The 24,669-nt window shown below is 39.4% G+C and overlaps 1 protein-coding gene across 3 annotated transcripts in view; it reads left to right on the top strand.

Annotated features, from left to right (window-relative positions):
- Positions 1-24,041, top strand: part of WDR37 (WD repeat domain 37) — a 93,577-nt gene extending 69,536 nt beyond the window's left edge. For all 3 annotated transcript variants that reach the window (XM_006111890.4, XM_006111891.4, XM_075922712.1), the window contains 3 exons: positions 16,634-16,768; positions 17,115-17,229; positions 20,798-24,041. In XM_006111890.4, the coding sequence (XP_006111952.1) occupies positions 16,634-16,768; positions 17,115-17,229; positions 20,798-20,929 (382 nt within the window). In that variant the 3' untranslated portion in view covers positions 20,930-24,041. The remainder of the gene's footprint in view (positions 1-16,633; positions 16,769-17,114; positions 17,230-20,797) is intronic.
- Positions 24,042-24,669: the final 628 nt, after the last annotated feature.

The following is a 24,669-nucleotide window of genomic DNA, read 5'->3' as shown; positions in this document are numbered from 1 at the left end:
TTCATGTCATGTACTCTGATGGATTTCCAGACTGCTTTCTCATATAACCTCTTTAAGATACAGGCAGTCCCCGGGTTACGTACAAGATAGGGACTATAGGTTTGTTCTTAAGTTGAATTTGTATGTAAGTCGGAACTGGTACATATTGTAGGGGAAACTCTAGCCAAACATTTCTCCAGAGCTCAGTTTTATTCTCCCACACCTCACTTCCCTCAGTCCTTTATTCTCAAGCTGAGGTGTCTGCTGAGAAAAGCCGCTCCGCGTCTCCCTGGTCTGCTGGGGGGGGGGGGGGGGGGGGGGCGCTAGCTTCGCGTCTCCCTGGTCTGCTGGGGGGAAGCAGCTAGTGCGGGGTTGCCTCATCCCGTTTGTAAGTAGGGATCCGATGTAAGTCGGATCCATGTAACCCGGGCACTGCCTGTACTCTGATAAAGCAATATAGATAAGAAATTAGTCAAGTGACATTTATGTAACTTTTCTTAAAATGTTTAGCTTAATGATAAACCTGAATAACTATATGTTCCTATTATTATAACCTTTTGTCTTTTCTCCCATATTTTGTTTGCTTTTATTACTCTCCTTTGCAACTCATTTGTAAATGCATTAACTGTTCTGAGCAAGGGTCATGTATTTTTGTCTGTACCGTAAAGCACTTTTGAGTACTGAAAATGAGTTCTTGGAGTCAAGTTTTCCATGTACGCTTTCAGGGTCCTAAACTGGTGCATCTAAATATTAGATGTTCATTGACAGATTAGACATTTGTTGATTGATGTCTCTAGTGCAATGTTTTGAGTTTTAATATCTATCTTGCTACTGCACACTCTCCACACTCTTGTGTAAAAATGATTTCCCAGCTTCTTGTTTACTTAGAGGCCTCTGTGGAGATGTTGAGTCTGTATATTGGGGTCTAATACAGTATATGCTCAGGAATAGTATTTTCATTCGGCAAATTATTATACATCTTTGACATTCCCTCTGCACTCACCCTTCTCCACTTTCTCTATGGAGTTGAGGCAATATAAAGGAAATGACAGTTGAGGCAGTTACTGGCCATTAAACTGCACTAGCAGGTGAGCTGAAGACTCTATTTTATACCAGTTTTGACAATATTTGTAAGTGGACCAACACTTTGTCATTTGACAAGATTTTAAATTGATTTAGGATATTTGAGATGCACATGAATGCAAAAAATATCCCTCCCCTCCCCCCGCCTCCCCCATCAGTAAATGGACATATTTCTTTCATTTCATTTCAGCTGGCTTGAAAGAACTTAAAAATTGTCACCACTTTTGTTCTAATGGCATAACACATTTTGATTTGTAAATTGAACTAATTTGAAATTACTAATTAATGAGTGCAGTGGGAAATTAATTTGTCACCAAACTAATGGGGAAAATAGTAAAATGTAAAATAAGCAAAATATTTCAAATTTATAATTTGATATACAGATGTATAATTATAATCTGAATTTGTCTAACTGTACTTTCTCCACTTTTAAATAATCTGTAATGATGGTTTTTAGTGGGAGCATTATCCTGAATTTTTAACTAAACATTTTCTTATATCACGTTGTTGTGTATCCAGAGAGCATAATCAAATTAATAATCTCTAAGTGCTTTAATAGTCATTTTCTTTAATGGTGGTATGCAGCATTTGTTATAATTGCATTAAAACCAAGTGTATGGAGAAGTTGTTACAGGAAATCTCCTTTTATGTCTTAAATAACTATTTCATATTTTATTGCTATATGACAAAATAACCAGTAATGTATACTATCTGGAATAGAGTAAGAATCAATCATACTAGAAACCCATTGAAAGAGAGCTTTTTTTTAAAAAAAAACTAGAAAATATGCCAAGGAGTTCATAGAACACAAGAATGGCCATACTGGGTCAGACCAAAGGCCCAGTATCTTGTCTTCCTACATTGGCCAATGCCAAGTGCACCAGAAGGAATGGACAGAACAGGGAATCATCAAGTGGTGTGGTTTCTTGTCAGGTTCTGGCAAACTAAGATTAGGCACGCCATCCTTGCCCATTCTGACTAATAGTCATTGATAGGCTTATCCTGCATGAAATTCTCTAGTTCTCTTTGAAGATGGTAAGTTGTGTGGCTACTTTAAACATGATCATCAAGGCTATTCCCCACTCTGGCACTTGGAGTGCAGAAGATGAGGGCCTGCAAAAATACTCTGCGACTACAGGCTTCTGTTTAAAACTCCTCATGGTCACAGATTCCCTGGCCCTGGACTGGTATTGCTGCCACCACCCAAATGTGAAAACCCAGGCAGACACATTTGGGAATGTCTTCCTGTGGATTACCCTCAATTTCTTTAACCCTTCTTTGGGAGAAGGCTTGAAAAAAACAAAACAAAACTGTAATCTTAATAGCTGTCTTTGCTATCTTAAACACATACACGCAGAAACTCTTTCCTTCTAGGACACAGGAACCAGATCATGATCTTAAAAAGGTGATTTTTGTTAACAAAACAAACATATTTGATTGCTAGGTATTACGGAGCAACTGAAAAAGATAGATGAAAACACAGTAGGGTTGCCAGATGGTTTAACCAAAAATACCGAACACTCCTCCCACTCCCCCCCAAAAAAAACACTGGGGAAAAAAAATTCTGTTGGGGGGGGGGGGAAGGGGGAGACCAAAGTTGTTGGGGGGGGGGAAAAATCAGCATGGCCCCTTTAAGAAGAGGCTTTTTTTTTTTGCCAGTGGACATTTTGTTTTTCTGTTCCAGCCACAAGACAAGCCCCCATGGAACCAGGTAAGCGGGAGTGTGGGGGACCATCCGGGGGGGAGTGGCCTGGAGGTCAGGGGGGGTCAGGGGCTAGGCCCGGTTGCATACGGTTACCAGGTGCTGGGTATTTTCGCCTCCTAGCAGGGGGAAAAAACCCCGAAAATACCGGACATTTTTGGTGTCCCGTATTTTCTGAATTTTTTTACCGGACAGGAGGCAAAATTATCGGACTGTCTAGGTTAATACCAGATACCTGGCAACCCTGAAACACAGAAAATTGCTTCCCTGGAATTCATTTTGTAAAGTTACATTGTAAGGGGGTTGCTCAACACAGAAAAGTCCAGCAACCCCCAAATAAAGAAAATAACCTGATTGTGTCTGATTAAACATTCCTTTTCTCATATCTCTGTTCCTTCCCAAAGCATGGATGTCACTGGCTATCCCATGCCTTGCTTCCCTGTCTCAGTTCATGTCTCCCAGCTCCCTTCGGGTCACACACAGACTGGAACAGGAAGATCTAATTAAACCCCCCCACACTGTTTTCGTTGACTCTCTAGACTTCCTCCCAACTCACTTCCTGCCTCCCTAGCATTCCTGGGGTCTCTCCAGGAATCACTGTCTATGGTTTTAACCTTTGCAGGCAATTTAGTTAACTGAATGGCTGGAATATCCAGAAAAGGGTATTACCCTTCCCAATCATCTCAGTGTTCATGACAGGAATAAAATGAGAAGGGTTCCTTGACTTGAATAGCTTACAGTGTACTAATATGGAGTGTAAAGGAGCAGTAACACAGAAGGGTTATGCCACTAAGGTGACAAAACAGAGGAAATAAATGACCAAAAAAAGTTTAGGATATTTTGGGGTAAAAATATTAGGCTGTATTCAAACTGTCGTCATATATCCTTTTAATTTAAGATGGTCAGATGCTGGTTACTGGTGTATTCACACTAGCATTTTTATTTTTGAGGTAATTTGTTTTGTCTCATGCTTGAGTTAGTCTTAGAATAAAAATTACTTCCATCCTAGCTAAAATGAAAAGGAATTAGTTTTTATTTTTGGCCATTTACTGTTCTATCTTTTTTTTTTTTAATGGCAGTTCTCTTCAGACAGTATGATATATATTCACCTATATTCTATATATTTGTGCTTAATATTTGTGCATGTATTGTCAGTTGCTTTACGGAGCAGCTTCTATGATAGCTTCTGAAGGTACCGTAAAAACATATAAGCAATTAATTTGTTTAGCTACTCCTGACTGCTTGTAAACCTCTCTACTGTATACAAAGAAAATCTGAATCCTGTTCTAGAAAATCTGTATCCTGTTCTTTAAAGTATACACTAGACAATTATGTAACGTTCTTAAGATCCACAAAATAAAGTGTCAAACAGTCCTTTCTCTGGATTATTATAAGCAAATTTCAGGAACTATTTGGGGTATAGTCATCTTAAAGCCTGATCAAGGATATGCAACAAGAATGCAGAGATAAACAGGGCTTTAGCTCATGAATAATAAATTTGTGGTAAATTATGTTTAAAGAAGCTTGTCCAAAACTTAATTTGGTTTGATTTATTAATTTACCATTTAAACTATTGACATTTGTCATATAGTATCCTTTCTGATATGTAACTCTACTTACCGTAAAAAGCAAAAGCATAATACCTAGTGAATTTTCTCAGAATACTGATGTTACAAAAAGAAAGTACTTGATTACCCTGTAAATATACTTCAGACTACAGACCTGGGTTTTGTGAAAAACAAACTCTAAAACTGAGTTTTCAGTGATATATTACCAGTGTTAAATGTAGCCCTCTCTTCCCTGTTTGAAATCCTTATTATGAACCAATCTCTGGCACACTTCACCATTATCAAGCATTGTGAAGACTAAAGGCATGTCAATACAAACATTCACGGTGCAGCAAGCTAGAATGTAACACTAGTGTGTTCAGCACCGTTTTCTAAGTGGATTCTGCTGATGAACACTAGAAGATCTCTAGCATGCTTTGCTAGAGCAGGTTAAAGCAGACTATGATCATAGTACTTTGTGTATATAGGAATGTCGTAAGCAGCATTGAGTACATACTGAAATTGGGAGTGCTGGTAGTTGGAAGCCACAAGGAGGCAGCTGCAGGGAAGAAAGGACACATTAGTCTGGTTTAGACACTGTTGTAGTTGTGGAATATGAAGAGTTGGAAGTATGTTTCTGTCTGAGACAGTGTAAGGCCGTTGACCTGAGCAAGACAGGGAAGAGTCATTAAAGGTGTCAAAAGAGGCACTTTGTATAATGTCAGTAATTCTCTTGCAGGTCGTGATTGGATTATATAAGAGTAGTGATCAGGCAACGTAGAAGTCATTCCCTTTCATGTTAGCTTCCGTACATGTCATACTTGATTACATGTTTTAAATAGCAAGTGTCGAGTGGAATGAGAACATCCTTTCAAAAACTGTCATCAGGTGATTCCATCTGAGTTTCTAAACTTGGAGAATGCTATTTAAATTTACAATTTTCAATTTCCTCTCCACTTAAACACACAATAGACTGCATTTAAAAAAAACCAAACATAGTGATAATGGAGGTTTTTCATATGACTAATGGAATAGTTGACCAAAGTTTATCCTTTTAGATCTGAATGGCTGACATGATAGCTAAACTCGGAAAGGATTATAATCATAATTATGTAAGAAATGAAAATGTATTCCTTTAATTATTATATGTTAATATTACAGACTTACACACTTAGAATGCCTGAAGTTGGCTTATTTTTGAAATTGCAATTCATAGAATCATAGGACTGGAAGGGACCTCGAGAGGTCATCGAGTCCAGCCCCCCGCCCTCAGGGCAGGATCAAGCTCCGTCTACACCATCCCTGACAGATGTCTATCTAATCTGTTCTTAAATATCTCCAGAGAGGGAGATTCCACCATCTCCCTTGGCAATTTATTCCAATATTTGACCACCCTGATAGTTAGGAATTTTTTCCTAATGTCCAATCTAAACCTCCCTTGCTGCACTTTAAGCCCATTACTCCTTGTTCTGTCCTCAGAAACCAAGAGGAACAAATTTTCTCCTTCCTCCTTGTGACAGCCTTTTAGATATTTGAAAACCGCTATCATGTCCCCCCTTAATCTTCTTTTTTCCAAACTAAACAAGCCCAGTTCATGAAGCCTGGCTTCATAGGTCATGTTCTCTAGACCTTTAATCATTCTTGTCGCTCTTCTCTGTACCCTTTCCAATTTCTCCATATCTTTTTTGAAATGTGGCGCCCAGAACTGGACACAGTACTCCAGCTGAGGCCTAACTAGTGCAGAGTAGAGCGGCAGAATGACTTCACAAGTTTTGCTTACAACACACCTGTTGATACAACCTAGAATCATATTTGCTTTTTTTGCAACAGCATCACACTGTTGACTCATATTCAACTTGTGGTCCACTATGACCCCTAGATCCCTTTCCGCCATGCTCCTTCCTAGACAGTCGCTTCCCATCTTGTATGTATGGAACTGATTGTTCCTTCCTAAGTGGAGCACTTTGCATTTCTCTTTATTAAACCTCATCCTGTTTACCTCTGACCATTTCTCTAACTTGCTAAGGTCATTTTGAATTATGTCCCTATCCTCCAAAGAAGTTGCAACCCCACCCAGTTTGGTATCATCTGCAAACTTAATAAGCGTACTCTCTATCCCAATATCTACATCATTGATGAATATATTGAACAGTACGGGTCCCAAAACAGACCCTTGCGGAACTCCACTTGTTATCCCTTTCCAGCAGGATTTAGCACCGTTAACAACTCTCTGACTACGGTTATCCGGCCAATTATACACCCATCTTATCTAAGTGGCCCTATCTAAGTTATATTTGCCTAGTTTATCAATAAGAATATCATGCGAGACCGTATCAAATGCCTTACTAAAGTCTAGGTATATGACATCCACCGCTTCTCCCTTATCCACAAGGCTCGTTATCCTATCAAAGAAAGCTATCAGATTAGTTTGGCATGACTTGTTCTTCACAAACCCATGCTGGCTATTCCCTATCACTTTATTACCTTCCAAGTGTTTGCATATGATTTCCTTAATTTCCTCAATTAGAAACTGCTTGAGTGTTAATGTTACTTATATTTGTTTTGCAATAATGGAGAGCATTACCTAAACATATCGAACTGTTAGGCTGGGTCTACACTTGGGTTGTGAACATGTAACATATATACGGTTAATCGATGAGCCTGGGCTCATTGATTAATGTTCACATGCAGGTTCCTGGTAAGTGTGCATACTGGCTCTCACCACCCCACATGTAGCCACTAAATTTTCTATTACACGATTACTTAATTACATGCATTTTAACATCTTACTCTTAAAGGCTTTTCCGGCATCAGAATGTTTAGTTAGTGTGAACTCCCCCACCAATACCTGATCGATAACTGTGCCAGCAAAAGTCCACAGCACTTATAGTTATACTGGTCAAAAAGTCATTTTCCCAGTATTGCTTACTCTGTTTGGGGAAATGGTTTAAGCTATACCAGCAAAACACCACACTTGGCCGTGCAAGTTATGTCTTCACTAGCAGGGTTTGCTGGTATACTGGCAAACCTTTTCAGTGTAGACAAGGTCGTCTTTCTTTTCTTTCTCTCTTTTTCTGTCTTGAAAATGTTTGTATTTTCAACTGTCATATTTCTAGATTTTATAACTTGTACTTGTATAAACATGGCAATATCTTTTATTGGACCAACTTCTGTTAGTGAGAGAGACAAGCTGTTAAGCCACTTACAGAGCTCCTCTTCAGGTCTGGGAATGGTAATCAGGCCTGGTAAAGAGCTCTATAAGCTCAAAAGCTTGTCTTTCTCACCAGCACAAAGTGGTCTAATAGGGTATGTCTAGACTACATGCCTCTGTCACCAGAGGCATGTAAATTAGACATACTGACATAGTCAATGAAGCGGGGATTTAAATATCACCTTCTTCATTAGAATAAAAATGGCTGCCACATTGTGCCGGCTCAGCTGTTTGTTGGCACAAAGCGGCAGTCAAGACGGGGATCGGTCGGCAAGGAAAGCCTTTGCCGACTGATCCCTTATGCTTCGTGCAACGAGGTTTATAGGGTTGGTCGGCAAAAGCCTTCCTTGCTGACTGGTCCCTGACTTGATTGCCGCTTTGTGCCGACAAACAGTTGAGCCTGCACAACGCAGCGGCCATTTTTATTCTAATGAAGCAGTCGATATTTAAATCCCCGCTTCATTGACTATGTCGGGATGTCTAATTTACATGGCTTTGGTGACAGAGGCATGTAGTCTAGACATACCCATAGAAGATATTACCTCACCCACCATGTCTCCCTAATGTACTGGGAACAATATGACTACAGGTACATTGTATTCATAATAAAGTGTCACTTTTGAGTAATTATTTATTAAATGGCAAAAAATCAGTTAATCATGATGTCCAGGTCACCTTCCTTTGTAAACCAAATTTCAGAGGGAAGCTCATCTAACTAACTTAACCCTAGTGTTTGGTCATAATTTCTGACAAAATACTAAGTGTTCAAGACCAGACAGGCATCCTCATTGATACGAAAAACCCACTGTATTGTTTTATATACACTTTTCTAAAATAGTGTGTACTGCAAATAAAAAAGGACAGTATAGTGTTAATTTTTTTGATATAGTGCCAAAAAGCATACTGCATCAGCATTTCATGGTCCAACATTTTCAACATTATTTTTTCCCTGTGTGTGAAATTTCAGCAGATTGTTATGCAAAACAGTTTTGTGTCTCTGTGTGACTGGGAAGACAGCTGTTAGTCCTAATGAGGAGTGCTAGCATTACAGTATTTCCATTGATTGAGACCCACGGAGGGAGCAGAATGTTCCAGATCAGGCAGTGGTGTGTGGTGAGAAAGTGCCACGCTGTCAGCTGGAAGTATATGCTCGGCTGCTCGCTACGACAAGATAAATGAGTTTTGCTGGGGTTTGGCAGAGTCTGAAGCTTTCCTGGAGAACAGTAGTAGCACACCAAACTCCCTGTGGGACCCACAGTTTAAGGTGTCATAAGACGATTGCCTCTTTGCCAGTTTTTTTGTCCTACAATGCCTGTCATCCTTTTGAGTTATTAAAAACCTAATGTCTTTTAGCATTCCATTAACACAGGGTCTAATGATCTTTTGTTGATGCTTTTTTATTAATTTAGCCAATGGGATGTTAACTACAGTTTTAACTTGGTTAAAACCACTTAAAGGCCCGTAGCAACAGAAAAAGTGAGAAGTTACTTAATCTCTTCATTTCCCCACCCTGTTACATTAATGTTTTGTGTTCGGTGCCGTTGAATCTTGAAAGGGTTTTTTGGTTTGTTTGTGTTTTACTTCTAGGTCTCCAAATGTTAGGTGCTCACACATTAACTTGCTGCTTCCTCCAAAACCCCCATTTTCCTCCTCAGTAACTGTTTGAGTTAAAGTTTGGTTTTAGATTGTAATTGAGAAATGTTGGCTTTTGTTCCTTTTTAGTCTAAATTTAAGAACCTTACAGTTAGAGGTGATTTTTGAGTCTCCTATGAAGACAAACTTGAAATAGTATAGACTTTTAAGTGACCTGAGATTTGAATTGCATTAGAATAGTGCAGTACCCGTTTACACTCAAGACAGTAGTATTATTTGTAATCATTCCTGAATTTACTTTACAAGCAATTTAAATGTTTCACTAAATGCATTCCGCCTTAAAGAAACTTGGACTCAGTTCGTAATAATCGTGTTTATCTAACAGTAGTTTAAAGCACTGATAATTTACTGCTTACTTTAACACCCCCCCCCCCCCCCCCCCAGCACCAGACCTTTCCCTGGAGAGCAAACAAGGCTATGAAAAAGAATATTACTCTTGGCCTTCACAGATCTACCTCATTCTCAGAAGAAAAGATCACACTCTTCAGTACTGAGTTAAGAGTATTTATGCTTCCCACAAGAGGTGTAAGATACCTTTCTTGTTACTGAATTGCATTATGCTTTACCTTTATGCACTAATTGCTGATGAAATTGTGAGTTCCAAGTTTTTGGTTCCTGTGCTTTCAGATTTTCAGATTCTCATCTATAGCATTATAGTTGCATACATCCATTATGGTGTTTGACCATATCCTTATTTTGAAAAGGGGGGTGCCATAACATTTACATGTGCATACACTCCAAGATTACATGAAATTTTATTTGCATGTCCCAGACTGCAACACGGAGTGCATGAGAGAGTTGAACTTCGAAGTAATAGTGCCTTTTAAAAGATAATCAAAGCAGCCTGGTCTCCTTTCTCTTTCTCACCACCAATGCCTTTAGTTGTTCACTGACAACTGGGCAACAGTATGATGCGTCTCTTTCTAAATCACCTCTTGCTATATTCAATAGCACTTTACTGAATAAAGAGAAAAACTTGGAGACAGGAGAAGCACTTAGGATATGAAGGAAAAGATTTTTCAGTTAGATTTGATAGCAGGATAATGGATAAGTCGTAAAGTTATTTTCAGATTGGCATGCAATTTGTATTGCACTATGACAGGATTGGGGGCACCTCATCCAGTGTGGAGCTACACCTTGGGATGTAGGATCAGGGTGTACGTTTTCTGCTTCTGTCGTCTTAACTGGAGTAAATATACTCGCCTCTGTTAGTGTGGCAATGAGGCCTAAAGGCCAAAGTCAATGTGTAACCCTGCACAAGAATTTTATCCCAAAGATAAATTTTTTCAAAAGGGAAATTTTGGAAAGCAGATTGGAAATGCTATACTTGTTAAACAAAAAAGTACGGTAAAAATCACAGCAGAGTATTGTCACCGATGCCTGAAGAGTCATTGGGTCTTGCACCCCTATCCGCAGTCAGGTGTGACGCTCAGCCAGCAGGTAGAACAGAAGGGTTATTAGGCAACAGGAATACAGCGTAGAATAGTTTTGTCAGCATCCAAACTGGAAGCAGTATAATCCATCTTTGGGAGAAGGGGCTCAGAAACAAAGGTTCTTCTCCCCATCTTTGTACCTCAAGCCAGTGAGACTCTCACATTCAGAAGCCTGCCCCAGCCTTGCAGCCAGCTCTGCCTCTGGCTTTTTCCAGCTTCCTGGTCAAAAGTTGTCACTTGGTTACACGCCCCTTCTGTAACCTTTAGGTTACAGAAAGCATCAACCATTGTGGAGGAGGCTGACCCATCGAAATTCCCATCATCACCATTTAGGTATTGGTGTAGTGCCCAGGGAAACTGAGGCACACCCATGGGATTCATACAGAATAGTAGAAATCACATGCAACATAATGAAATGAAAAGAGCACATACCATCCCTACTTGGTCACAAGTACAGATTTGCCTAAACTTGAATTTTATCAACATTTTTTTTTTTTTTAACAAAAGAAAAGTCCTTTCTGAAATGCCACATCTCTCCAGTTTCTAAATTCAGGGAAGTGGTGGCAACTGCAGCTTCCCTGGTTATGGCTACGCCTCATACCTGTGAGTGACCCATATTATTGCAGTGTAAATGTTCAGGTTTGGGCTGGCAACTGAGCTCTTGGTCTCTCAATTAAACAACCCCTTAGCCTAAACCCCACAAGACTGAATTAGATGGTATGGGCCCCAGCATGTGTCTAATTACAAGGTAGACATGCCTTCATTGCCTCTCTGTTGAAGAGATCCAGGAGGAGAACAGTTCATGTAGTGGTGGGGAGGGGGATCTCATTTGGTAACTTTTGGGGAAACTTACTATTGTGGAGTCCACTGGCTGCATTTGGAGCTAGTGCAGCAGCATCCCGAAACAATGTGTTTGTAGGCTATACTTTGAAGGAAAGATTTGCTACTTGTTTAACTCTGTTGCATGACATGAAAAGACATGTACCATATAAAACTCCAGCCCAATGAAGTAACTTTGCTATGAAAGGGTTTTCATCCCATTCACCTAGGGCACCTATTAGTTTTGTGACCAAAGGCTTCATCCTGCTCTTGTTGCCTGTGGGAGACAGATTCTGTCTTCAGAATTTGTGGCCCCAAAGTACTGTTTAGGTCAGGTGTGAGTGAGAGCCAGCCCACCAAGCCACTGGATCTGGCTGGCAGGCTACCTAATCAGCCCATAGGCCTCCCCGCCAAGACCTTCAGACACAGAGCAGCCAGTTTCTTCGGCACAGTCCCATGCCGCATTAAGCAGCTGGCTGCTCCCTGTGACTCTGCTGTGGGTGCCAGGTTGGAGGAGGAGGCTTTGTACGCTGCCCTGGCCCTCTAGCAAAATCTCTCAGCTTGGAAACTAGCCAATAGGAGCTTGGAAGCCAGCCAGTGGGAGCTGATTTTGCTGCGGGAGAGGAAGGTGCGGAGAGCAGCATGTGGACTCCCACCCTCTCTTCAGAGCAGAGAGCCACAGGGATCAGCCAATCTCAATAGCCTGAGGCTATTGCAGGCAGGAAGCCTGCCTCAGGGTCCAGCAGGGCTGTTGGCTGGAAGTTGCCTAGGTAAGTGACTCCTGGCCACAACCTGCCTCTGGTACCCTACCTCCTTCCTTCTCCCAACTGCCTGCCCCAAGTCACCACCAAAACCTTCTGCATCCCTCAGTTCCCCTCCTCCAGCTCACAACTGCCTCCCAAACTCTGCACCCCCTCTTACATCCTTCCCCCAGGCCAAAATTATCTCATGTGCCCAAACTCACTCTTAGACCCTACACCCCAATCCCTTGCCCGAGGTCTCAACCCCCTCCTTCACCCAAAGTCGGTCAGACCCCACACCCTGCACCTCAGTCTCCTAAGTTAAGCTCCCTTCCATCCCATGCCCCACAACCCCTCCATAATAAAGTACAGCCTTGACCACTTGCCAGAATCTTGCAGTAGCTGCCCCATCACAAATTATTGCCCACCCATGGTTTAGGTGCACAGATGTAGCTATTTTTATGCTGTGGCACATGGAGCTCAGTGAACACCTTTGATTCATACTGGGTGAATTTCCCTGGATAGCTTAGTTGCACTCTAATAGTGAATTAAGAAACTTTGTATCATTAATACAGTGGAGTTGAGTCCTAATTAGAGTTTAATTTGATGTCAATTTAAATTAAGAGGGCTTGCGTAAACTGGTCCGTTGTGACCTGGATAGTGCTAATCTCAATCAGTAGTCTGAATAGACATGAAATCAAATTCTCACAGTACAACAGAAATGACAGGAACAACTGACATCTTAAATTAAAATTACTAAATTCCAAGAAATTGATGTGCCTGACCCCAGCTACAGGATAGGTCATTAAATCACATCCATAGAAACTGAGCTGAGAAGCGTACTTTAATGATTCAGGAGAGAGAAGAAAATGCCTTGAGCATATTGGATAGGTGGAAACTAGCCAACAGATTCTTAGTTGAGAATTTGTGTATGTTAATGAAATAAAATTGAAGAAATAGGCCAACCCCCTCGAGATCTGTCTTTTTAATTTTAACAACTAAATGGGTACTCTCTTATGGTCACTTTTCATAACATTTTCATCCTTCTTTAGAATTCAGCAATATATTTGACATTCTGAATTTACCTTTCTTAGCAACGTTTTCCTTTCTTAAGGGTTCTGGTACATTGCTATTTTTATGTTGCCATATCACAGATTTAGGCATCATGGGTCACATCCTTATTATCAGCAGATGATCTGGCCCAGCATGATCATTTACCATTTCTTTTGCTATATGATTCTAAAGCAAGTGAAGAAAACTGATCACTGGTATCAAATCATCTTCCAGTATCAGAAATGCATCTCTAAATGTATCTATATACCATTGTGTGTGAGTGAGCGTGCGTGTATGCATGAAATAAAATAAATCTAAAATATTTTAAACCAAAACGTTTGGAAATATTTTTTAACGTCATCTGTTCAGGTATATAAAGGAACTTAATTGTTTTCCTGTTGTGGATAAAGAAATGACTAGAGCACTATTAAAAATGCCATTTGACAGGAAAAGTACAGAAGCTTGAAGTTGGGTCTTCTCAGTTTACCTTTAAATGTAGCATTTGTTCCTTTTTAATGAATAGGTTAGTTTTTTTATCTTTTATACAGTGAACAGCGTGAATGAGGAGGTCTTCATTAGGGATGTTATGATTTGATGATTAAAATTAGAGATGGAAAAACTGGGCAAATTGGTAGAAACTATACTAAAGAAAAGAATGATCAGATGTAGATATACATGATTTATTGGGAAAAATCAACACAGTTTTTATAAAAGGGGAATTTTTGACTCATTCTTTGAGGTGTCAACAAGTATGTGGATAAGGGTAATATAGTTGATGTACTATTCTTGGTTTTTCAACAACCCTTTGAAAAAAAGTCCCACTAAAGGCTTTCAAGGAAACTAGGCAGTTGTGGAATAAGATAAAAGCTCTGCTTGTGGATCAGAAATTAAAAGTTAGGAAACAAAAGGCAGCTTTCAAGATGGAGAGAGGCAAATAGTGGAGTCTGCTGTACTGGGATCCATGCTGTAGAGTGTATTCATCAGTGATTTTGAAAAGAGAGTGAACAGTAAAGTAGCAAAATTTGTAAATGATATGAAATTATTCAAGATAGTGAAGTTGAAAGCTGACTGAAGAATTCCAGAGGGATCTCACAAAACTGAGTGTCTGGGTAGCAAAATGGCTGAAGAAATTCAACACAGATAAGTGTAAAGTAATGCACAGTATTTCCCCAGTCTCAACTACACACTCATATATAAATGGTTTACCACTGAAGAAAGGTATCTTGGCATCACCACGGACTGTTCTCGGAAAACTTCAACTCAGTTCATAGCATCAGTCAAAACACCTAACTTAGTGTTGGGTACCATTACAAAGGGATAGATAAAACACAAAATACCATAATACTGCTATATAAATCACGGTGCCCTTCCCCTTTGAATTTTGTGTGTAACTCTAGTCACCCATTCTCTAAGCAGGAGTGGGCAATAATTTTTGACCGGGGACCACTTAAGAAATGTTTGAAGTGGCCCTAGGCTGCCCTGAAAGGGGCAGGGCCTAAGGCAGAAGGGGTGGGGCCAGGACACTTCTGTGCTTCCCCACCCACAGACCCTGATTAGTCTGGGGGTGGGGGAGCATGCAAAGTCATTGCCTCCCCATCCTCCCCCAGAGAACCGCCAGCTGTTCTGAACAGTTGGCAGTTCCTTCTAGATACCCACGCCCCTGGCAGTGGGAGGAGACTTCACGTGCTCCCTCTGCTGCCCACAGGTGAATCAGGACCTGGGGAGGAGGAGCATGTGAAGTCTCTCGCTCGGGAGCATGTGAAGTCTCTCGCTCTTTGCCACCACTCTGCAAGGGAGTGCCGCTGGTGTTTGACTCTAAGCGTGGTGCTCCCTTGCAGGACAGGGGCAGGGAGTGAAAGACTTCATGTGCTCCCCCTCTTCAGGCCCTGATTGACCTAGGGCAGCAGGGGGAGCATGCAAAATCTCTTAATTAGTCTGGAGGCGGGGAAGAGGGGGAGAGGTGGTGCGCACAAAGTCTCCTGCCCTGCCAGAAGCATGCGGCGCTTCTAAGCACTGTGCAATCCTTGCAGGGTGGGAGCAGGGCAGGAGGAGAATTTGCGTGCTTCCCCTGCCCCCAGGCCCTGATTGGCCTGGGGGAGGGGCAGGGCCTCCGCTGGCTGGATCCAGCCCATGGAGGCCCTTTTGCCCACCCTCGCTCTAAAGCTTGTGTTCCCAAATTTCCCCGGGGGGGGGGGGGGGCACAAGGTGACCCAGCTCCCCCCTTTCCCAATCCCTGAACCACTGAAAGGATATTGTGTAATTGGGAAAGGATCAGAAAGGGCAGCAAAAATGAACAGAGGGCAGGGAGAGGCTTCTGTACAAGCAGAGACTAAAAGAGTTAGGGCTGTTCAGCTTAGAAAAGAGACAAAGGTGAATGGTTTGGAAAAAAATAATAGAGAAGTTGTTTTACCCTTTCTGACAAAAGCCAGGAATCACCCAGTGAAACTAATAGGCAACAATTTAATACAAACAAGAGGAAATACTTTTTCACACAGTTAACCTGTGAAGCTCATTGTCTTGTGATGTTGTGATAGCCAAAAGTATAACTGGTTTCAGAAAAAGACCTACGTAAGTTAAAAGAGGATAGATCTATCAATGGCTATGTGCCAAGAGGGTCAGAGATGCAACACTGTGGATGGATAACCCCCCAGATCTCTGACTACCAGAAATTGTAAGGAGAGGATGGAGTACCTCATTTCAAAATTGTCCTGCTCTTTCAGTTCTTCCTAAAGCTCTTGTACTGGCCACTATTCAAAATTATATACTGGATTAGATGAACCATTGGTTTGACCTATATGGCAGTTCTTATGATCAGTTAGTTTCTCTACTCTTATCTGCATCAGTGGATCATTTTCCTCAACAGTGTTTGTTTCCTCCAGTGTTTTGTGCAATCTAGCTTTGTGTCCCATGTGACCTGGCTTACCTAATGTCCACTAAGGCCATGTCTCCACTTGAGGGAATATCAATGCTGTGGCGGTTGATCTTCTGGGATTCGATTTAGCGGATCTAGTGAAGACACACTGAATCAAATTCTGAGAGTGCTCCTGTCAGTGCCGATACTCCTAATCCTCACAAGAAGTAAAGGAAGTCGACGAGAGCGTTTCTCCCATTGACCTCCTGCTGTGAGCATGGTGCCGAAGCTTGGTTTATGGCACGTCAACTCCAGCTGTGTTTTTTACATAGCTGGAATTGTGTATCTTAAGCTTATCTTCCCTCATAGTGTGGACCTGGCCTGAGAATTTATTTTAAAGTCTAGTATCTCTCAGTTGAATTTTTTCTTAATTTTAGTCATTTTGGTTTAAAATTATCTATTGCAAATAACACATAAGAGTAGTTAACAGAAGAACATGAAATCAAGTTTCCTTAACTCTTTCTGAAGCTTTGGGTTTTTGTTTTTTGTTTTTTTTGTTTAGCACCGTGACATCGGCTGTTTTCACAGTGGGTGACAATGTTGTTTCGGGTAGTGATGACCGTACTGTAAAAGTCTGGGACTTGAAAAATATGAGATCTCCTATTGCAACTATCCGTACAGACTCTGCGGTAAACAGGTAAACAAATGATTATTTGACTTAACAATTTAAAATGTATTGAACCTCAACTTAGTCAATTATCAAGTGAAAACAAAGCTTGGGTTGATTTTGTAACAAGCCTACTTATAAAGCAGATTATTCTACTTTCCTGGGATTTCTGTGGTTAATTATGCATTTGTGTGTGTGTGTGCAGATGATCAAGCTTATTCAATAACAATCTTAACTATAATACACTCATTATACTGTTCATATTTAATAGTAAATATTCAACCACATCACTGCCAATGAATTCAGACTTGTACTGTCAAGTTCTGTTTGTCAGGTTCCGTTTTGTACATAACCTACTTTTATCTTTTCTGTGCAGGATTAATGTATGTGTTGGCCAAAGAATCATTGCCCTTCCACATGACAACCGTCAGGTTAGATTATTCGACATGTCAGGAGTGCGATTAGCACGGCTTCCTCGCAGTAACAGACAGGTAGCTGAATTTCTGGAGTGAAAATGTTGTCAGTTACTGAAAATTAGCATTTAATACAGTACATTTTGACTTTTCTAAACTTGGGGAAATCTTCATATAAACTTTGGAACAGATCATTATTTTTTTTATTTTTTTAACTGAGTCCACAAAAATGTGTGATGTATATCTTCAGTTTAGCTGGTTTCACCTTGACTTATCTGTTGCTGATGTGTTTCTGATTTTTTTCAGTTTTATAAATGAGGAGATGAATGCTTAAAAATCACCTGGTGTATGTCTACTCTACCCCGTTAGTTCGAACTAGCGGGATACTGTAGGCATATCGCACTTGCAAATGAAGCCCGGGATTTGAATTTCCCGGGCTTCATTTGCATAAACGGGGAGCCGCCATTTTTAAAACCCCGCTGGTTCGAACCCCGTGCAGCGCGGCTACACGGGGCACGAACTAGGTAGTTCGAACTAGGCTTCCTAGTTCGAACTACCGTTACTCCTCGTGAAATGAGGAGTAACGGTAGTTCAAACTAGGAAGCCTAGTTCGAACTACCTAGTTCGTGCCCCGTGTAGCCGCGCTGCACGGGATTCGAACCAACGGGGTTTTAAAAATGGCAGCTCCCCGCTTATGCAAATGAAACCTGGGAAATTCAAATCCCGGGCTTCATTTGCAAGTGCGGTATGCCTACATTATCCTCCTAGTTCGAACTAGGAGGGTAGTGTAGACATACCCCTAAAGTCTAAATGTAGAGTATTATCTATCGATCTATCAATCTTAGAACATGGATCTGCTCTGAAAAGTGATTTGACTACAGAACATCTTGAAATTCCTTGTCTCTCAGTGATTGCATATTACATTTGTTTAGTTTATAAGGAAAAAATGCGTCTGTCCATCCTGCAAACTGAAATTTTTTGTAGTAATGCTTTTTTTCCCCATGCTTGTTCTAATATCCATTTTGTATTTGAGATTTAGCAATAGAACTGATGGGTAGGTAAAAAAAAAATCCAAAACAAACCAAAGCCATTTTCTTTCTTTTTGTATAAGTTCTGGAGGAGTGTAGTAGTAAAATCATGAAAAATTAGCTGGTATGACTCAGAATTTACACAAATAGACAGTCATTTGTTCTAACAATAACTACCACTTAAAATTAGAGTGAACTTACTTAATACTTCAATTATATAGAGTCTTTCAAGTATTCCGTGGGGCCTAAAAGTATGTTACAAACTCTGCAGCTTACAACATTGCTGTATGGTACTATGTATAGTCAATGGGTCGCTTACATCCCTAGGTGGGCAAGATCAGTTAGACAGACAGGACCCAGGTTATTGATGATTCAGTCATTAATACTCTACAATCTGAGCTAGAAGTACCAGTGTCCCTGCATGGTTTTAAGAGATACTGTGTGGCTGAAGAACTTACCTTTCAGGTGAGACATGATCTTTAGGAGGGATAAAGATCATAGAAGGGATAGCTTTGGGGGCAGGGATAGCTCAGTGCTTTGAGCATTGGCCTGCTAAATCCAGGGTTGTGAGTTCAATCCCTGTGGAGGCCATTTAGGGATTTGGGGCAAAAATTTGTCAGGGATGGTACTTGGTCCTGCTGTGAAGGCAGGGGACTGGACTCCATGACCTTTCAAAGGTCCCTTCTAGTTCTAGGAGATAGGCAATCTCCATTAATTTATTTTTGTATGTATTTAATTTTAGGATCCATATTAGGGTGCCTCTGTACAACAACAACAGCAGCAAAAAACTATAGCAGTGTTTCGTGAGGTCAGCTGATTTGGGCACATGCTACAGGGCTAAATATAGAAATGTTGACAACTCTGTCCATCTATCTATACAAGCGACACCATCACAGGACCTAATCACATAAGGCACACCATCAGGGGCTCATCCACCTGCACATACACTAATGTGATCTATGCCATCATGTGCCAGAAGTGCCCCTCTGCTATGTATATTGGCCAAACTGGACAGTGTCTGCGCCAAAGGATAAATGGACACAAATCAGACATCAAGAAAGACAACATATAAAAACCAGTAGGAGAATGCTTTAACCTTCCTGGACGCTCAATAATATATTTAAAAATAGCTACCCTTCTACAAAAAAACCCCTTCAAAACCAGACTACAGAGAGACAGCAGCGTTGCACTTCATTTGCAAATTTAACATGATCAAATTAGTACCGAATAAGGATTTAGGGTGGTTATTTCACTACAGAAGCAATTTTCCCTTTCTTGGTATTCATACCTCATCAGGTGCTAGAAGTGAGCCACATCCACCCTGATTCAATTGACCTCATTAACATTGGTCCCAGGCTTGACAAATAACTTCCCTTCTTTTAGTATACTAGTACATATACCTCTGTAATTTCCACTCCAGTGCATCTGATGAAGTAGTTTTAACCCTTGAAATATTATGCTAAATGAATCTGTTAGTCCTTAAGGTGCCACAGAGCTCCTTGTTTTTATAGAATGTTCACATTCAGGATTGGGCTGGAGCTCAGGCTTTGATACCCAGTGAGAGAGGGTTAATCTCGTGCCTGAGCCCAAACTTCTCTTCTGCTATATTTAGTGCCTGGATCAGTTGATCTGGGCTCTGAAACTCTCTGCCATAGGGTGTTTTGTTGTTGGTAGACACACTGTTAGAGGACAGTATTTGAGAGACAAGTTGGTCAGTTTATCTCTTGTACTTGGTGTAACTAAAAACATCATTAATCCTGTTTTAATTTTTAAATGCATCAGGAAAGTAATTTAAGCAGGTTGCAGCAACACAGCTCAACAGAAGATTGAGGATTAAATTGAGGATTTTCATGCTTCTTAATAGATCTTTAAGATTATAGATATGGGGTGGGGATTGAAAGTTTTTTGTGCTCTTTGCTATTATATTTGTAATATAATTTTTTGCAAGCCATAAGTAAAAGGAATAAAGTCCTTCAGGACTTGTTGAAACCCAAGTATTTCTCTAGAATTTCTCTATTTCTGTACAATGTAGATTTGTCTAGACTGTAAATGTTATTTTAGGTTTGTAATACTTCAATAACAGCAGCACAGATCTGTACAGTCAGACTAAAATGATTTTGAAAGTTTTTGTAGAAAGTTTCATTATGCCCAGTGCATGCTTTTCTAAACAAAGCTATTTTTTCTTTCATGATATTCCTGAAAATGATAATCCACGTCAGACTTCATACCATTAAAGCTTTCATTTTACAAACTATCATGGTCTAGAGCAGGGACTATTAACTTCCTTTTTTTGCATGCACTAAAACTTGCCAAATGTGCTTGATTAAATATGAGAGCTATTTTTTTTTTTTTTGCCAGAAGTATTCATGGCAGTAGAGTGACTGAGAATTTTTAATAAAAATTAAAAATATTTTGGGTTCTGTTAAACACTGGAACTCAAGATACTAGAAGGTTCATCCTGGTATAAATTGTTAGATCATATAAAAATACATTTCAGTAGGTTATTTGGCACATGCAAACAGGTACGTCAGTTCATCACGAATTAGTATAGTTAATAGGTTGCTAATTTAAAAATTTTTCCTTGTTTAATACTAATTTATTCATTTAAATTATAATAGGGCCATAGAAGAATGGTATGCTGTTCAGCTTGGAGTGAAGACCATCCAATATGTAACCTCTTTACCTGTGGGTTCGATCGTCAGGCTATTGGCTGGAACATCAACATCCCTGCACTGTTGCAGGAAAAATGAAATGCTGGAAAAATTTTTGCTTTTGTTGCCATGGACTTGTAAAACTCTCTTTGCAGACTCTTCTGAATATTTGTCTGCCTTCATTGTAAAAGTTCTCCCTTAAGAGGAGTGCTTTGCAAATGTTATTGTTACCACATTGTGCACCATTTGCATGTAATGTACAGAAAATGTGACTTTTTAAAAAATTAAGTTTGTCTTGTGTATGAATTTTTATATCTTAGCATCCACTGGTCAGTAGAAAGGAGGTTCACTGATATATAGAGCACATATGTGTTCATAAGTTATTCAGCATTTGCTAGATGAACAATAAGGCATTACACTTATGACTTAAATGTGAAATTTATATACTAATTGTGAAGAATATATAGTAGTATATTGCATTTTCCATAATTTTACATATCTGCCTTGTGTTAAAAGGATTCTGCAGGTCTGAACTTCAAGAAGTGTGAATTTCAGTAATAGTATCATGGTAAACATTTTCTTGTTTGCATATGTCTGAAGTATGATTTTTTAATGATGCAGTGTAGTGTACCTTCAACTCCAATTTTATTCTAGTTACTGGATAAAAAACATGAATTTGAGCGAGAAAAAACAAGCAACCTCTTGTGTGCATAGAATGCTGCATTAAAACATTCAGGATGTTTTTGTACATTTCTTGAAAAAGAACAAGGAAATTTTCATTCTGCTCTTTGTCCATAAAGCTCGTTCCAATCTGATAGCACCTCACACTAGCAAATAGCCAAAATATTATGTTTCTAATCACTGAAATCTATTCAAGCAAATTTTAAAGCACTTTAGTTTATGGCTATTGTTATAAATCATTTATGAAAATTTCAGCTGTTCCAATGAATGTGAGTTGATTTATACAGGAATGATTTGCCATTTTTTGGTGACCTGTCTGGAAAGGAAACTTTGTTTTTATATCTTCATAAACACATTTTTAAATGGGTTAATTTCCCTAGTTTTTTATTTTCAGTCAGCAATATGAAGAAAATGAGTACTACCTCAGAAAATGAATTTTGGTCAGGATAGGTTGAGTTTTTCTGAAGTCTTGAAAAAGTGCTTTTGGGTCTGTGTCTGAAATGCTGTCTTCAAGATGAGGAAAGACAATCATACCAAATGTGATTTTTAAAATAATTTACGCTTATGGCTAATGGGAGAATACCACAGATAAACATTGTCATATTTGTTCTTTCAGTTCTAACTAGGGCTGCTGCAGTCCTTTCTCCATTCCAGAAGGAATAATTTTGTAGCTTTTCCCTCCGTACTCCCAAGTGATCTTACGCTGACTTGACTCTTCGCTGTGTTTAGCCTTGTTATAATGGTAATGTGTTGAGTTATTGCCAGCTGTTGGTCAAATAAGCAAATTCATGTGGCAGGTGACATTTTCAGAGGGAGTGGAGAGGCTGCTTCACACAGACCTTTTAGCTGCCCCTAACTGTCTGACATATCACAGCATAAGATGAAAGATCAAAGTAATCAGATGGTGGCTTTTTATAGAATAGGCCGAGTTTAAAGCGGATTGCCACAAGACATTAAGTATTATGATCTTTTAATCACATACTTATGATAATATGAAGCAATAGCCGAGCTTGAGTCCTCTGCAAAATTGTTTAGATTGAAGTTGAAAGGCTGATGTGTTAACTGGATCTTTCATTTGTTAATATCTGAAGGCATGATGATGGAGTAGGAGGGAAGAATAAATGCATCATTAAGTAAATATGAAAAAATTGGGGTTCTAGAAGTAAGCTGAAGCATAAAACTGTAAAAGAATAGTAAGGGGTGAGGTTGTTAATAGGGAGGTTATAAGAGAATGTATATAGTGACTTCATAGAGCAGAAAATTTTTCAGTAGCTTGATTTGTTTTTTCGGAGTTACTATATATAGGTAAACTGGAAGACTTGTCACAACTGACCCACTCTCATACTTATCAGTAAAAGGTTCAGGTGATCAGCTGCAGGCTTTAACTGCTGGTGTCAGAAGACATATTTAAAAGACACTGGCACAGTGTCTTCAGTAATTTTTATTTACTTTTTTTTTCTAATAATTTGGAAGATGGAATTTAAACTCAGATTTTTTTACTTTCCTGGGAATGCACACTGGCTTGGTGTTGGGCTGCAGGCATGCTTTTTTAAAAAATGACTAAAACATCTGTCAGAGGAAAGATGATAAATATAAGCACAGAGACAGTCTGGATGCTTAAAAAACAATTGACACTTTTCCCATGTTCACCTCTTCCTAATGGAATCAGATGAGTTACATGTTGGTCCATGACCAGTATCCTAAGCAATGATTAACCATTTAGTTTGCATGGATTTGACAAGCTTAGGTTGAAGGGAAGATTAATAGTGATGCTACTATCCCAAACTATTGTTAACATATACATATGTAACATGGGACCATTGGTATCTATGCCATTTAATTGCCATTACTTCCTGAGGCTGCTGACCTTTATAACACCAGATACATCAACCTCTAATACAAGAAATAAGTATACACTAACTCATTTTCTTTGGGGATGGAATTGGGGGAACCAGCCAAGGTGCTAGATATTGTACCGTCTTTTAACTTTTAAACTTGGATGTAATAGTGAGGCCATAAATTTCCCCTTCCATTAAGACAAAGATTGGTGGTGAACAATGTTACACTGACAGAATGTGTAATCATTTCAGTTTTGGCCATGCATGGAAACAGGAGTGCTCTAAAGAGAGCTAATCAATGCTGATTTAATTGTCAAGCTTTTCATAAAATGGAGGAAGGTTGCTGTTACATATTTTCAGTATTGATGCAGAACTTCACTTGGTTGCATCACTGGGCAAAAACAAATATTTTATGTGCATGCTTTTTTTGGGGGGGGTGTTTCCCCTAAAGCAGGGCACATCGGTTTTCACAGACTCAATTCTGTACATGTTTTGGAGTCAAAATAATTTGGTGTGAAACATCTTATTTGTTGTGTAAGTCTGTGAAAGTCACTTTCTTTTGGAAAAGATCCTGAATTTATAAATGTTATGTGAAATTACTTGTTTTTATTTACTTGTATTCTTCTGATTGTTTTTAGATGTTTAGTGTTTCTTCATTACAGTTTGAAAATACATTAAATCATTCAGCAGTGTTTTGTAACTTACTGTTCATAAACTCTGTCTTCGTTATCTTAGTATTGCCGTTACCTCAGTATTTCAGTCTATCAGAAAGTAATTCCCTGTACCACCATCATTTTCATCCCTGGTCTCTTTCTTCTCTTCTCATTCTGTTTCCAAGGGAATTAAGGGAAGATTGCTGTTGGAAAAGGGCTAAAACTGCTCCTGAAAATATGATTTCTATGCTGTAATTTGCTATGCTGACAGTTCAATGTGGATTAAAAAGGGCTTCAGATATTTTTTATTTCCATTTTTTCCAGTTCCGTACAAGCAAGTCTTTAATTGCATCTTGTTGCACAGATTATAAATATCCTCCATGTGTTTTTTTTCCCAGAAATGTATAAAGTTGATTTTTGTGTTTGAAAGAAACTATTTTTAAAACAGGTACAGCATTATTTTAATTTGTGTAGCACCTTTCCGATTATCAATTTAGAGACGGAAAGAAACCACCGATCTCACTTAAAATAAACTGAAAGCAAGTTTAAGTAATCTTGTAGATTAGAACATCCTTGTAAAATAAAGAATTGCAGTTACTATAGAAACACCTAGCAGAGTTCAAATCCATCCTAAAATGTTCATGTAGAGTCATCAGTAAAATGTAAC

This window comes from Pelodiscus sinensis, chromosome 2, assembly GCF_049634645.1.
Source record: "Pelodiscus sinensis isolate JC-2024 chromosome 2, ASM4963464v1, whole genome shotgun sequence".
Classification (NCBI taxonomy): domain Eukaryota; kingdom Metazoa; phylum Chordata; order Testudines; family Trionychidae; genus Pelodiscus; species Pelodiscus sinensis.
The sequence above is the reverse complement of the archived record's forward strand: the minus strand, read 5'-3'. Positions and strand labels throughout refer to the sequence as shown.